General features: G+C 45.3%; 1 protein-coding gene and 1 pseudogene across 3 annotated transcripts; both read right to left on the bottom strand.

Moving 5' to 3' along the window:
• LOC139792867 (ubiquitin domain-containing protein UBFD1 pseudogene) lies at nucleotides 1–2,198 on the bottom strand (annotated as a pseudogene).
• AICDA (activation induced cytidine deaminase) lies at nucleotides 1,534–13,986 on the bottom strand. 3 transcript variants are annotated; one of them, XM_071762205.1, is made up of 7 exons: nucleotides 13,516–13,986; nucleotides 12,632–12,685; nucleotides 8,438–8,642; nucleotides 4,921–5,068; nucleotides 4,133–4,416; nucleotides 3,837–3,952; nucleotides 1,534–3,546 (listed from the first exon to the last, which is right to left on the bottom strand). In XM_071762205.1, exons 3-6 carry the CDS (start codon nucleotides 8,443–8,445, stop codon nucleotides 3,880–3,882), a joined length of 513 nt encoding a protein of 170 aa, XP_071618306.1. In that variant the 5' UTR covers nucleotides 8,446–8,642; nucleotides 12,632–12,685; nucleotides 13,516–13,986; the 3' UTR covers nucleotides 1,534–3,546; nucleotides 3,837–3,879. The 3 variants fall into 3 exon arrangements, with proteins under 3 accessions (XP_071618306.1, XP_071618290.1, XP_071618298.1); XM_071762189.1 differs by having other exon boundaries at nucleotides 4,146–4,416; XM_071762197.1 differs by lacking the exon at nucleotides 8,438–8,642 and having other exon boundaries at nucleotides 4,146–4,416.
• Between the last annotated feature and the right edge of the window lie 662 nt (nucleotides 13,987–14,648).

Raw genomic sequence — 14,648 nt, 5'->3', positions numbered from 1 at the left:
TCAAAGATACTGCCATTTCCCCAGCACCATGTCTTTGATTGCATCAACATACTGAGTGGGCACCCAAGAGACCCAGTAGTAAGACACTTTTCTTGGACTCAGCCCAAAAGCCACCATGTGATAATCCTTATGTCCTTCAAGATTCACTCACCACTTTTTTAATGGACCCCATGGGTAACTTTTCTGTTCTTTCTTCTTACCAATCCATAGCTGGAGATTAAAGGTCGGTCTTACACTTTCCCCCTGACTTATTGTACGTGCCAGATAATGTTGACAGGCAGTCCTGAACAGCTTAGGCAGAAGGCACCACATCAACAGGTTTCCCTTTATCCAGTACTTTTCTGTGTTGCTTTTGTCTGCAAAGCTGCTCCTTTTCATTCTCTTCAGCTTTGACCTCCTGTTGAGCAGCTTCTTTAGGTGTATTTACTCTAAAACATCACTAATGGTAGACCCAGCCGCTTGATACCTTGAGTTCCCACAGCGTTTTCTCCTCTGGCAGATGTCCCTTCAGTGTAATTTTCTGCATAGCTACTGGGAGGCCTGACAGCCAGTGGATCTTTGTTTCAGCTCAGCCCCCCGTGCTGTCCAGGCAGAACCTCATGTCATGCTTAGGCTGAAGAAGTAATGTTACTGCATAGCAGTCATCCTCCAGGGAGTGACTCTTGGCAGAGAAACCTGAAGCTTTTGAGGCTGAACTAGTTAATAATGTCAATTCAAAGAATGACTTGTAACAAATAATGTGAATGGGTACTTAAGTACAGAAAAAGTGTGATTAAAAAAATCTTCATAGCAGGAGAGCTTAATTCCTGTAGCAAAATGACATGGATTAGCTAAACAGTCTAGTCTGAATTTAATCTGCTTTAGATTCAAAAGATTCAAATACATGGAATACATCCTTGTATTTTGAATGCAGTGCATGTTTCTTTGCATTTACTCATCACATTTATTCTGCTATTGAATAATGTCACCAATTGTCACGTTTAAACAAGTATCTTTGACTCAGTGTTTGCTGGCACTTAAGCAAAAAGCAGTGTCTCAACTGATTTTTTAGGAAAGGCTACTTTTTCTAGTAGCTCTCCAACAACTTCACTGAGAAGTATAACAATGCTGTACAGGTCAACACCAAAAATTGGAAGACAGAGATGCTTTTTTTCATCATTGATTGTCTTTTTGTTTTGCCAGTTATGTTGAGTCAGCACTTCTGTGTCCACTTTGGTCAATTACAAGTCACAAATGGAACAATGGGCTTGCAGTCAGGGAAGGAAGCATCTTGAACAACTCTAGCATTTATGTCCCAGATTTTTGTTAGTATTTCCGAAGTACCAATTGGCTGAACTCCTTATCTGGCTCGATCTGATGGGTGACACTTTCAAGAACTTCAAAGTTACAAGTAAAAAGTATAAGGACAGTTTAATAGGATAGTGGCAGGTTATCTCTCCAGAAGTCAGAAAGGGTAGATGACACATCAGTCCTTTGTGTAAACTTTCACTTACCTCACCCACACAGTACCAAAATAATGACAAAATCAGATACTAATTTGTAAGACATTTATTTATATAAATAATATCCACCGTATCAAACAACTAAACAACAGCATGCTGTTAAATTAATGCTTTGCAAAGAACTCTTGTTGCTATTCCTGGTCAAAATTCCCCAAGCTCAGAGTGCTTCAGGAGTCTGAAGCTGTAGGAAGATTGTGATGCACCCAGTTGTGACCTCTTCTAGCAGGAGGAGGTACTGTAGAAGCAGGGCTCTCTGCTGTCCTGCTGCAGGTAGCCTATCACCAGAGGAGGTGTTTTGTGGAGATGCACAGGAGCCTTCCGGCCTTTCCCAGAAAAAGGAACAGGACAGAGAGAGAACTCATAGCCATCATGAAGAAAATGACAGAGCACCTTCAGAATGTGGGACACACTGAGCCTTGGCAAAGCCTTAGAGGACAATCCATCTGTAATTTAGGTCGTGGGAAGGTGGCGGTGAGTAGGTGTGTACTATGAACCCATGTATTCAACTTGATAAAAACTATGTCCACAAGATCAGCTGCTAATGGGCTCCCCTAGCAGAAACACTGTGATTTCCAGGCAGGAGGGTACTTTAATTTTGACCCCTAAGGAAGCTAGCTAGCTACAGGCTGTAAAGCTTAGTTCATTCTAGGTATTTTTTTTCTGGTCAGCTCTCAGTCCAGTCGCTGTACTGGTCATATCTGGCCATACCATGGGCAGTGAAAGGGCCTGAAAAAAGTAAAGACTGTGCCAATGTTAAGGTCCCTCCAGCAGAGGACAGTTGGCTAGGGTGGGAACATACTGCAGGTCTGATCAAGGAGGAATTGTTCAGTGGATGGAATGTACTCCAACTGTGGGAGGTGTGGTTCTCCTCCATGTCTCCTCAAGAAACAGGTGGTGAATGATGTGGATAACAGTGAATCATTTAAAATGCCACACCCTCAATTTATGTGAATAAGAAATGAGAGACAACACAATATGGAAGTAAAAGGTGTTTTTCAGTAGATGTATGCTAGAAAAACAATGCAGTGGTGAAGTCCCTTGGTGGCTCCTTTCTGGCTGCGCAGGAAGTCCACACACTGATCAGTATTGACCCTGAGCTGCCATCGTTTTCACCACAAGTAATAGTTCAGTGTACTTCCTACTTCTTCAAGGGATATACTTGCTGGACATCCAGAACTGCAGCTCACACTTGAAATTTTTGCCCAGTGAATCTTCTGTTTTCATTTTAAGCTTATATTGTCTGGTTTCAACCTCTACTAGGTCACAAAACTGGGACCCATGGCTCTTTTCTGGACAGAAGGCACTACATAACAGTCCCCATAGACGACCTGGTTGCTTCAAGGGAGGTTTTCAAGCTAAGCTAGCTGGGCTTTCCAGGACTCATTTCAATACTCTTGATTGACCTTTCCAATAACTATTCAATTTTGTGGTTAGGACATAGGCTATACCACTTAACTGGTGATGGTTTTCAATTTGCTACATACATCCAGAAGGACAAATACATCATTTCACAGGGGAGGATGCAGAGCAGCTCAGCACAGTGCAGCTGTAAGAGCCAAGAGGCATGGTCCCTGAAGCCACCACAAAATGTGCAATGCAGTGAGAACAGTCACATCAGGAGCTCTGCGGGCTGTCTGCTCCCTTCTGGGCAAAGCTGAACTCAGGACTCCACTTAGTGGACCACCTATGAATGTGAGAATGAGCTCTGCAGAGATCAAGGGAGGACAAATAGCTCTCTGGCAATGTCACTGCAGTCCCGCCTATTCCCAGCTATCAATGGATGACGTGTGAGTCTGGGGAATGTCTCTTCAAAAGATCAGCTTAACTCTCCTTGGAAATGAAAGAGTAAGGATAGTCTTACCTCTAGACTTAGGGCTGGAAAGAAGAGAGAGGTAAAGAGGAAAGAAGAGAATAATCTATTGTAAGGGAGAGAGTTGAAAACCAAAAAACAAGTGTTTGTGAAGTCTTCTGGTTGCTGATGATTTTCACTTCAAAGTCCCAGAGTCTTAAAGGCATCTCGTAAATCATCTACTTCATACAGTGGCTGCAAGACAAAATATAAATGGTAGGTCAGTTGTCAAGTGAGCAGGAACCTATGAAGATGGGGAAGGAGGAAGGAATGTCAGGAGATGGGATGAGAGGTGTAAGAAGAGGAAGAGAATGAGGGGAGAAGATATGAAAGAAGTTGAGGGACTTGCAAAGTGAAGATACAGGAATTAATGAAATGGCAGATGGCAGAGATGGGCAGCAAGAGAAGAAAGGAACTATAGTGAGGAAGAGAGGAAGAAGCTGAGAGGAAGAGGCACCAGGAGGAGAAGGAGAATTTGTCCTCACCAGGAGGATTCGTCGAAGTTTCCTGGACAGATGGACAGAGTTTTCATGCAGCCCTTCCCAGGCTTTGAATGTCTTTTCCCTGTTCTCCACAAACGTGTTCCAGCAGTAGAAGTAATCTGCATAAGGCACAGGGGAGTTACAGAGAGCTCAAGACTGCCCCGGAGAGGACACTGACCACTCATAGGACTACTAAATCAACACATCCCGTAATCATCTCCTCTGGGTCCTTGTCCTAGTTTATCCCAATCTCCTGTGTCACCCTAACGCCTCATAGCTTTCCATCCTCTCTTTCTCACCTGCACATCTCACCTTTGAAGGTCATAATAGCAATCTGAGCCCCTGCCCTGTGCAGGCGCCTCAGCCCCTCAGGCTCTGCCTTGCGGTCCTCACAGAAGTAGAGCCGTGCGGTGAAGATGCGAAGGGTCAGGTTGGGGTAGGCGCGCAGGAAGTCAGCCACATGCCGGGCACAGTCGTAGCAGGGGCTCCAGGAGGTGAACCAAGTGATCCGGTAGCATCGGCCCGGGTCCAGGTCCCAGGCTGAGATGTAGCGCAGGAAGAGCACCTCCACGTGGCAGCCCATCTTTTGTCAAAGAGGGAGAGGGGCAAGGCGTGAGGTGGGGGGCGGGGGCCGGGGGCCGCGGTGTGAGGGGGGGTAAAGAGGGAGGTGTGAGCTGGATGAGGTGTGGTTGGAGGAGAAACGAGGAAGGGGGGAGGTCCTAGGGACAGCACACGGAGGCGGAAGGCAGGGTGGTACATAAATGAAAAAGCACAGGGATGCACTGGTGTTTTGGGATAACATGAGAAGTGGGTGGGAGTTAAGCAGAAAAATAGGCAGGCTGGCAAAGCAGCAGAGAGTGTGGATGTCTCGCTGGCAGAAAAAATCGTAGGTAGCACAGAGTACAGGTTTACCTGGAGGCTGCATCCCCTAAAGAGTATGTGTCAGTGCAGTGTCCATGCTCATGGACAGGTGTGCCAGTGCCTGTGTACCTGTGTCAGCCCTCATTTCCCTGCTGCCCCAGGCAAACTGGAGCTGCACATGGAGCAGCACAGATCTAGGAAGAGGATGCCAAGGTGCTCCCCATACCTGGTTGCGCAGGTATCCGAAGTCCAGGGAGCACGATGTGGCACTGTCACGGCGCTTCACAACATAGCAGAGGTAGGTTTCACGTCGGCCCTTGGCCCAGCGCAGGTTCTTGAAGTTGTAGAGGAAGAGTTTCCTCTTCATCAAGAGGCTGCAATGAAAGACAAGAGAGCATTTACAGTAGCCACACCCTGGAACCACCAGTTGGCCATATCTTTGTTGAGGGCTGAGCACCAAAAATATCCTTTTCATGGCCAGATCTCTCGGTACGAGAAGAGCATCAGTAATTTGCATACAAAGTGTTAGGGAAAGGTGCAGACGTGACTGTGAGGATGAAACAGGTGACCTTGTGAGTGGGAACAGTAAGTGAATTAGTAGTGGTTAGTCAAATAGCAACTATGGCGGAGTAGATTGTGAAAATATCTGCAAATATCCATAACATGGACACCAATGAGGGAGATGGATGAAGGTATCTGAGAAGACTGGGGCAGATGAGAGGGCCTGGAGTTCAGTCATCAAGAAAAATTATTTCTGTTGTATGAAACCTTAAAAACCCACGGAGGCAAAGTAAGGATCAAATTAGAGCCTCTTTAGGGAAGATTGTACAGAGTTTCTTTCCCAGCATTGCCCAAAAGAGGAGTGTAGTTGCACAAACACAGGACTGGGGGCCCGGGTAAGGTGTCATCACTAGATGACAGAATACCTAATGCGGAAGGCATACTAACACCTCTCCAGACACACGTACAGTTCCCATGTCAGACAAACTTCAAGATTGTTGGGATGATGATGTTCCCATGCCCAGGAATACTGCTGGGGAGGCAGCAGGAGGAGGTGGATGACAAGGGAGTTGTGAGACTTGTCTAACAGCCTCACTGCCAAGTGGGGGTAAGTAGGCAGCTGACAACAGCTGTGCTCATTGAGGTGAGATACTCACCACCCCCGCAGCAATGCAAAATAGAAGTGAATGGGTTAAAAATAATCACATCCTTTGTCATCGTTTACTTTTGACAGGGAGAGGATGTTCAGCAGGTCAGTTTAAGTGATAACGATGAGCTGGATTTTCTGGGGGGTCTTCAGTTAGGCTGAGGAAAGGGGAATCTGGGTTTATTAGAAATTTCCTCTTTTAAAACCGAGAGTCTAAGCAAGGAAAAGTTTCTTATGCAAACACCATTCATCCATTTGCCAATGCAAACATAAAGCCTGAGCACTGCAGAGTACTTCATCTCCAGTTTACAGTGGCATCCCCTCTGTTCCTCCAGGAGCTCCTCTCCATCGTGCACCCTTGCACATGGCCACTGCACCAGAGGTGTTCATTCATACAGTCACACACCCCCTCTTGCCTTTAGTTACCTAGTGCAGGTGCTTTGCCCTCCTGTAGCACTCCCTATTGCACCTCACACTGCATCACCAGAGAGAGGCACAGGCTTCTCTCAGGCACCCTTGCTACCCTGATAGTTCCACAGAGAGAAGCCACCCTAGCACATCCTTTTTCTTGCTGCATGACTCTGAGCCTGCAGGGCAAAAATACCTGTGCTGCTAGCACAGAAAAAGCAAGAAAAACATGTACTCTGTTATCCTGCTCCTTATACACACATGGTCCTACAGATGTGGACCACATGGGACTTTTTGCATGTCTCTGGCAAGGAGAAATTCCATAGGAAAACAATGCTCTACAGAGTCCTGCACACACTCAGAGAGCAAAATAACTCTACTAAGCATTTTATGCAGCCCATTAACAGCCTCAGGCAGTTCTGTGAGGTCTGTCCTGTAAGAACTGCCCCAGTCAGGAATAGTGCATAAACTGATCCCACTTCATTTCATCACCCCTTTCTCTGGCAGTTCACACAGAGTGCATTTTTCCCCTACCCACATTTCTCTCCTGCACTGCATGTTCTTCATTATCAGTTTTGATTTATTTCTGACACTGAGAACTGTCCTGCTTCCTATCCCCTTGTATTCCCCCTGTTTCCCTGCTTTTGTACAAACCTGTGAGAATAGGGGTATCTATTCTCTAACACACACACACACAAACCCAGTGGTTATTACAGAGATGTGGGAAAGAGGTGCTGAAGAGGGGGCACCTTTCTATATGTGACAGGTCCTCAGGTTGTCCAGAGAAGATAGCCCAGACAGTTGCATGGGAAATGAGCAGGCACGATAGACCAGAGGCTTGCAAAATTCTTACCTAGGCTGTGTCACGTTGTCCTGGTTTGGGCCAGGATAAAGGTGATTTTCTGTCTTGTACTTTTGCTTTTAGCACATCAGCAGAAAACACAACAGAGGAGTTGTGAAAAATGTAAACACTCACTGAAGAGCCATATAAGCCAAGTGAACAACAGTGATAATTATGCTGATGTTCCATCAAAGCCCACATAGAAAACTGCTTTTCAACACATCAAAAAGTTTAGGGAAAATAGGCTTTTTTTTTTTTTTTTTTTTGGAAGTTTTGGTGAAACAATTTTCCTTCATAATGTTTCTAATTTTTCTTCTGTCTCTTTTCTCATTTCTTTCCCTTCTTTCTCTGTTCAGTGATTTTGACCCTGTGGAGCAACTAGTGTCTTCAGATAAGGGTAAAAACCAAGAAATTACCCCAAAACTAATATCATGATCACTGGTTATTTTTCACTGTAAGAAAAAAAAATGAAGAAAATTTTGAATCACAGAAGCCATTTTTTCAAATAGGAATGTTCATTCATTTCCTGATTCCCTTCTCTCTGAAGTTCACCATCCCAGTGTTTTTTTGCTAGGGAGGAATTCAGAATGTGGCTGGTGCTAGAAGAGTAATAATGAATGAAGAGGTGTTGCAGGGGGCAACTGAGCAGATTGGTAGTTAGGTACAAGCTGCTGGATACATAGCTCTAGGATGCCTCAAGAGAAAGCAGCAAGAACACAGGACCTGTGATTATAGCCAGGCACTGAAAAAGAAGACTGAACAGAGACCTTCTTCTCATGTAAAGGTTCATGAAGCCAACCTTCAAACCACAGTGAAGGCCTCTCAGTGTGTGAATGATAGGCTGCTGTGGAGAGTGATTGGTCATAATTAGATCACAGAATAAGTGCAGTGCAAGTAGAAGAATCTGATCCTGGAACAGTGCTTACAAGCACAAGGGTGTGAGCAGCAGAAATAGAGTAAGACAAATACGGTGCAAGAGAAAAAATAGGTGGAGAAGGAGGGAAGAGTGGGCAGAGACCGAGATGCTTCTGGGACTGAAAGCATCCAAATGTTCATCTTTCTGTTATCTTTTTTGTTTCTAGTAAAGAAAAAGAATTAAAAGAAAAAGAAAATAGTCATGAGAAAGAGAAATGACAGAAATGACAGGGAGGCAAACAGTCAAAGAGAAAGAATGACAGACACAAAGAGTTGCACAGTGCAAGAATAGGATGGGGCGGGGAGTTACAGCGTTAGATCACTGAGTGAGATGGGGAAAGGGACATTGAGCATCAAATGGAGAGCAGGTTAATTCTAAAAGGTAGATCCTTGTTTCTTATATGTGCAAGAAACTGGAGGCATTCGTTTTACCTGTCCATGACTGCCAGGATCTCTCTCAGGTGTTGGGATTGCAGGGAGGTTGTCTTGCAGGTTCTGTCTGTGCAGCCCTCTGACTTGTACAGAAATGTGGACTGCCCCCTGTGTCATCTCCCCATTTACCCCAGTCTACCCCCTGCCACGTTTCATCAGGGTGTGGTTGAGGGAGGAGTTAGAAAGGTCTCTGGAGATGCAGGACCTGCACAGCAAAGGATTGAGAAGCAAAGGGGCATCAGTTCTGAAAGATGCTCAGACCTGATTGGTCGCCTCCTGCCACTGCACTCCCCACTGGGCCCTCCCTGCCTTGCAAAATTATTCTGAATCAATAACATAACAAGGCAGGAAGCATTGTCTAGTGGTTAGAGGGGGTTCTGGGAGTTTGTGTACCACTAATGTGAATGTAGGCAAAACCACATTAGCCCTCTGGGCCTCAGGTCATGCAGCTGTGCACCTGGAGATGGTGCCGCTGCCCTGCCCCACTGCAGAGGGAGCTGTGTGCATTGCCCAGCTGGATGGAACTCAGGGAAAAACAGCCTCTTGGCAGGATTGCCCACTTCTCCATGTCCTCTTGAAAGGCCTGGAAGCTGTTTGGCAGCACAGGGAAATACCAAAGCTGAAGAGGATAGCGAGGGGGACCCAGCTCTGGCAAGAGCCTGGGGCTGATGGGGAGCACTGAGTCCCACTTCAGCACCTGAACACGCCCACAGACACCTGAACTGTGTCAACATGCTAAGAGTGGTGGGGAATAACTCAGGGCCTTATCCCTGCCTCTCCAGGCAGCATGGATGCTGGGCCCCTCCATCTGATGGCTGTGCCCATCAGGCATGCAGTTGTACCCTGTCACGCCTGGGCTCACGCTCAGGATTTACACTCTTCGCTCCACCAACGCCATTCTCTGCTGCCTGGGCTCTGCTCCACCATGGCCTCACAGCACCTGCCCAGACACCTGTCCCCTCTGCTGGGCTGAAGGACAACCAAGGGCTGGGGCAATGGCTCTGGACAGGCAAGGTGCTGAGGAGGCAGCCAGGGGGGATTCTGCTCCGTCTCTTCTTCAGGTAGGGCACAGTCAGTGTCACAGCTGAATGACACAGCTCTTGTTTACCTCATGCTAGGGTAGTTCTTCATTTTTTCTCTGCTTGATTTACTTTGCTTATTAATTTTACTGGCTTTCAGCATGCTGGGACCGTGTGAAACCAGTACATGCAAAAACATGAAAAGGAGACATGAGTTGCCAGCACTTTCAGAGTACTAGTCCAGCACTTTCAGAGTACTTATCTTTGAGAGCAGCTGGCATGGCACACTTCAGGAAAAGGACAAGAAATCCTGGAAGGTCCAGGGCTGGGCTATGCTACTCCTTGGGATAATGTCTGGGTAGGGCACACACTCAACAAATCCACATTTTGGCAGCCACATTGGCCTCAAGGGTTTTGGCATTTATTTCCTTTGAGGATCAAAGCTAAAAGAGCCTGCAGTCCTTGCAGATCCCTGTCCTATCTAACAGACTCAAAGAGGATGCTCCTACTATAGGAACAGTGGTACACTTTCAGCCTTTGCCCTAGCAACACCCTGTGACAAATCTCCTAGGGCAGACCAAGAGTAATTGTTTTCTCCTTTCATACTAGTTTTTAGTTTTAATAATGCAAGAATATGTTTGTTACTGAGGACATAAAAAAACCCAATACACCCTGGGAAATCTGTGTTTCATCAGATAAATTAAGTTAGCTTCAGCTTTATTGTTCTGGCCCCTAATTTCCACAGCCAAAAGCTTGTAGAAAATTTTACATAACATGTTCTGCTCTGAAAGGAGTCAAGAAGTATCTTCATGACCGGCCTGGTATTCCCCATATATTAAATATATGCATAATGATTTTCGCAAAGGTTTAACCTGTCAAGTCTCATAAAACATTTAACTAGATCCTTTCTCTGGTCCTGCCTGAGGGCGGAATTAATTTTCCCATGTTCTATCAGCTCTTTTCCTTAAATATTGAGAGCTTTTTTGGTCTCCATAGAGATAAAAAAGAACAAATGAACAAAAAGATAAATTATATTTGTGAAACGCTTTAGCAGGGCTCTCAAATCTAAATACTGAAGTAGGCTTTCTATTGCCCTTTGTTTAGACCAGTAACTTCCCTCACACTGGAGGTATGAATGCACAAAGTCAGAGGCAGCAACTCTGCCACTGTCTATCTCTAATCCCCAGAGCAGAAACATGTTGGTGTTGATGTGTTTTTTGTGTCTCATAGCAAATCTAGGATGACAGCTCAGAGAAGGACCCTCAGCTCCTATGCACTTCTGCCTAAAGCAGAAGCTGCACTCTTGCCAAGGCAAGATCTTGCTCATTCATAGATGTCACCTTGGCTCTGCTTTTAAAAAAAGCTTGGAAAACCATGGAAAAGTTGCTGATCCCTGACCTAGCTGCTTCCTCCCTGACTATAAATGGCCAAATTTTTAATTTATGGTGGAACTCTTCTGGCTGGGGGCTAATACTCATGAGGGAAGTTGCTGACCACTCTGTTCATCTGTTAAGTGCAGACTTATTTGGAGAAGCAACTGGGAGAGGGAGAGAAGAGAAGAGAAGAGAAGAGAAGAGAAGAGAAGAGAAGAGAAGAGAAGAGAAGAGAAGAGAAGAGAAGAGAAGAGAAGAGAAGAGAAGAGAAGAGAAGAGAAAACCAATTTTACTGAACTTGACTCCATCTCTGTTTCTGACCAAAGCCTGAATCCATTAAAGTTAAAGGCTTGTGGAGAAGTCCAGGAAAGGTGCCTGAACTGGTGTGTTTGGAGTTTTATCAAGCAAGAGGCAGTACTCCAGCTTATCAGGATCACAGAAGGATGCTCAAGCATCCCTTCAGGTTACTTGTACTTGGGGCTCTATTCCCTGTCTTGAATTGAGAACAACAAATAACAGCAGGCTGCAAAACAGTTTTGGGGGGGGGGGGAGAGAAATATCACTATTACTGTTACTATAGATTCAGCAAGCAAACTGCTAAGAAATCAGAGATCAAAAAAGTGGTGAATAATTTAAGGTAATTACCTAGCCCCAAAGCAGAGGAGAGGTTGCTTGTTTAGTCAACAGGAAGTTGTGTGTTGGTTTGTACTGATATAAATATATAATTTTTTTTCTATTCATCCTTTACTCAGAAATAGCACTTGGAAACAAGCACCAACATCACCAGTTGGTTATTTCTTAAACTGAACAAGAAGCATCGACACCTGCCTCCCCTTGCCTCATGTGAAAACCTCAAGCAGAAAAACTTTCTCTGCTCAGAAATGCTGATGCACCACAGATACTAACTTGCACCTCAAGCAAGGGAATAGCAGAGTTCCTTGCATTTTGATCCAGGTAAATAAATAAGCTGATGTGCTTATTTATTATACAATGTAATGTATATACAATGTAATATGCCTATTTGACACAAGCATAAGTATATATTAAAGCATTGATCTGTAATAATAATCATTGTTACATGATCATGTAACAATAAGCATGTTACATTTTATTCTGCTTTCATTCCACAAAGAATCAACATCTTATTTGGGGAGATGACAGACACAACATACAGATAATGTGCTCTCTCAGGCACCTCTGCCAGGCAGACCACTCCTGTTACTCCAGTCTTGGGTGTAAAAAAAATCCATGTGAATTGTAGAGGCAGTTGCTGTCCTTGTCATGGGGTAAAAAGGGCCTTGTGCCTCAAGTTACCAACTCATCTTGTGATGCAGCTGTGGATTCCAAGCCTGGGGAGAAGGTTTCAGCAGTGGCATGGCAAAGCATTGCCTTTCCTAATGTGGAATATGCAGCACCAAGAAAAGCTGTGAGGATATGTGTGGGGCTTGCTTGGGGTGGATATCACCAGGCAGGGTTGCGTGTAGTGAGGGGGTTGAAAATGCAAATCTAGAGCACTGTGGGGTGAGTATCACTGAGGATGCACCTATATTAGATGAGAGCACACATCCAAGGTCAGGAGTAGGAAGTGGGAGTGAGAGCCGTGGGAGCTCATTGGGGGTGGCTTTATGAAGCCTGGACACCTGCACTGTGCACTACACAGAATTGTAGATTGCAGAGTTGTAGATGATACCACTGATGCAGAATTGGGGGCATCTGGTTGCTGCGTGTGCACTAAAATTGTATGTTATTATGCATGTTATTAGTAATCTGGCTTTCCAGGCTTGAACTTGCGAAAACTTTACCTGGAGACTCAACTTGCAGTTTATTTTTGTTCCACTGTTGAGCTTGTTTTGGTGCTGGGAGATAAAAGCAAATCAAGTTGAAACTATTGAATTGAGTACACATTTTTCAACCACAATTCTCTGAGTGCCCCTCATTCCTGTTCTGCAGCCCTCTGCTAGCCCAGTCTGAGGATCTCTAAAGGAGCTAATGACCCTGAATCCTGCCTCTGTGACCCCACAGATTTTTCTCTCCCTGTATTAATTCCCCTCACCATGTCTCTAGGCAGCATCAGTTACATTCCTTGCCACAAGTGACTGACACCTGCTGGGAGGAAAGGCACTGGGTTGGGTTGAGGAGTTTGAGACCTAGTGAACAACTTCTCCATCATGAGTGAAGTAATGCAACCAAAGTCCATAGACTTGCAGTAAATGCCCTCAGACTAAATGCCTGGTGTCTTCTCTAGCTTGAGGCTGTGACATGGTTGACAGCTTATCTCATTTAGAATAAGAAAAGCAGACTCTGTTATCAAAGCAGAATGTGTCTTGGCCATGCTGAAAACTGGGGGTGGGGAACTACCCCTCAGAGCTGCTTGCACCTTGCTGCTTTCCACAGCAGTGTATGCACCTCCAAGCCCCAAGCACGCCCTGCCCAAATGACTTGGCTTCTGATTTGGTGCTGCATGGACCTAGAGAACACGATCTTTTTGCACAGGGAGCTGCAGGCTGCATTCCAGTTTTCCTCTCTTCTCCTACAGCTCATCCCCCAGGTCTGGGCACCCTACACCCTGCTCTCAATCGCATCTTCCCTCTCCTTAATGGAAGAGAGTGCCTCCATAGCTCTGCAATCATCTGCTTAGTCACGGGGAGAAACTCGATTCACACCAGTTTTTCACAATGAGACTCACCTTCTAGCTGTGGTTATGGTTTCACAGACCAAAGCTGTCTGCTATTAGCTCCTGTTTGCAGCTCATGCTACTGGGTGCAAAAAAGAGCTTGCACCTGGGGCCTGTGTAGTAAATCCTGATTTTTATTTCCCTGTTGCTTTTGAAGAAATCCTTTGGTGGACAGGCTGGGAGAGAAATGGTTGGAAGCTCACTAAAGAGCAGCATGTTGCATGTTCCTTAGCTCACAGTCATCTGTTTGGAGTTCCCTGCATTTGTACAAGTTTTCCTTAGACGGAGGTCCTCATGAACAGTGTTCTTGTGTCTTCTGAAGTTTTTTCATCAACAAACCAAACATTTTCAGAAGATTCAAGATAGCCCTGCATGTTCTTGCCTTCCTCCCCCCAGAGTTCAGAGCTGCTCCTATACTCTTATCCCTGGCTATATCCAGAAGGTTTGTGGGATGCCACCATGAACCTCTACTCCCTAAGGCCAAAATGTATCCAGCGCCTTCATCCTCTTCCAGGGGGTGGAATGGGAGACCCATCCTGAGAACAACGAAGAGAGGGTGAAGGAGAGGAAAAGTGATATTCTCCTTTGCTGTGATATCTCTGGTGTCTTCCTTCCCTACCAATGCACTGCCATACCTGGCTGAGCTGACTGCTAGCATCAGTTATTCTGTAAGCCATGACCACTTGGGAGGCTCTCAGGTTTCTGCTGTAAGCAATGAGGTCAGAATTGTGACACATTTGAGCCACCTGCCCAGGCAGGGGATGACATGCAAACCTGAGAAGTTTCTAGCTAATTTCTAACTCCTTCATGTTCCAGCCAAAAGCATGGGTTTTGCTTGGATTACAAGACTGCAAGAAGCTCCTAGAAAACAGAGGAGAGAAAGAAGAGGAAGAATCTAAAGCTGACATGAAGACCCTGAGAAACTACTGATTATAAAACTTTATTAACAGAAATTTTAATTCACTCACACTCACTGGTTTTAGACAATGCTTGCAACATTGCTTCTGCTTCCCACTCAGATGTGGCCACAGAACAACTATATCTCACTGAAATACAGAGGTCTTGCATTCACATACACAACCAGTTAATTTCCCTTTGCTCTGTCTGTATTCAGTAAGGAGGCACCATGGCCACTCATCTCTTCC

The sequence above is a fragment of the Heliangelus exortis genome, chromosome 1 (genome assembly GCF_036169615.1).
Source record: "Heliangelus exortis chromosome 1, bHelExo1.hap1, whole genome shotgun sequence".
Taxonomy (NCBI): Eukaryota; Metazoa; Chordata; class Aves; order Apodiformes; family Trochilidae; genus Heliangelus; species Heliangelus exortis.
Note: the sequence above shows the minus strand (reverse complement) of the source record. Positions and strands in the feature narration are given on the sequence as shown.

Excerpts from the sequence above, each read along its gene's own strand:
- AICDA (XM_071762189.1), bottom strand. Across the intron at positions 4,417-4,920 it reads TCGGATACCTGCGCAACCAG|ATGGGCTGCCACGTGGAGGT; the intron begins GTATGGGGAGCA and ends CTTTGACAAAAG. Across the intron at positions 3,547-3,836 it reads AACTTCGACGAATCCTCCTG|CCACTGTATGAAGTAGATGA; the intron begins GTGAGGACAAAT and ends TTTGTCTTGCAG.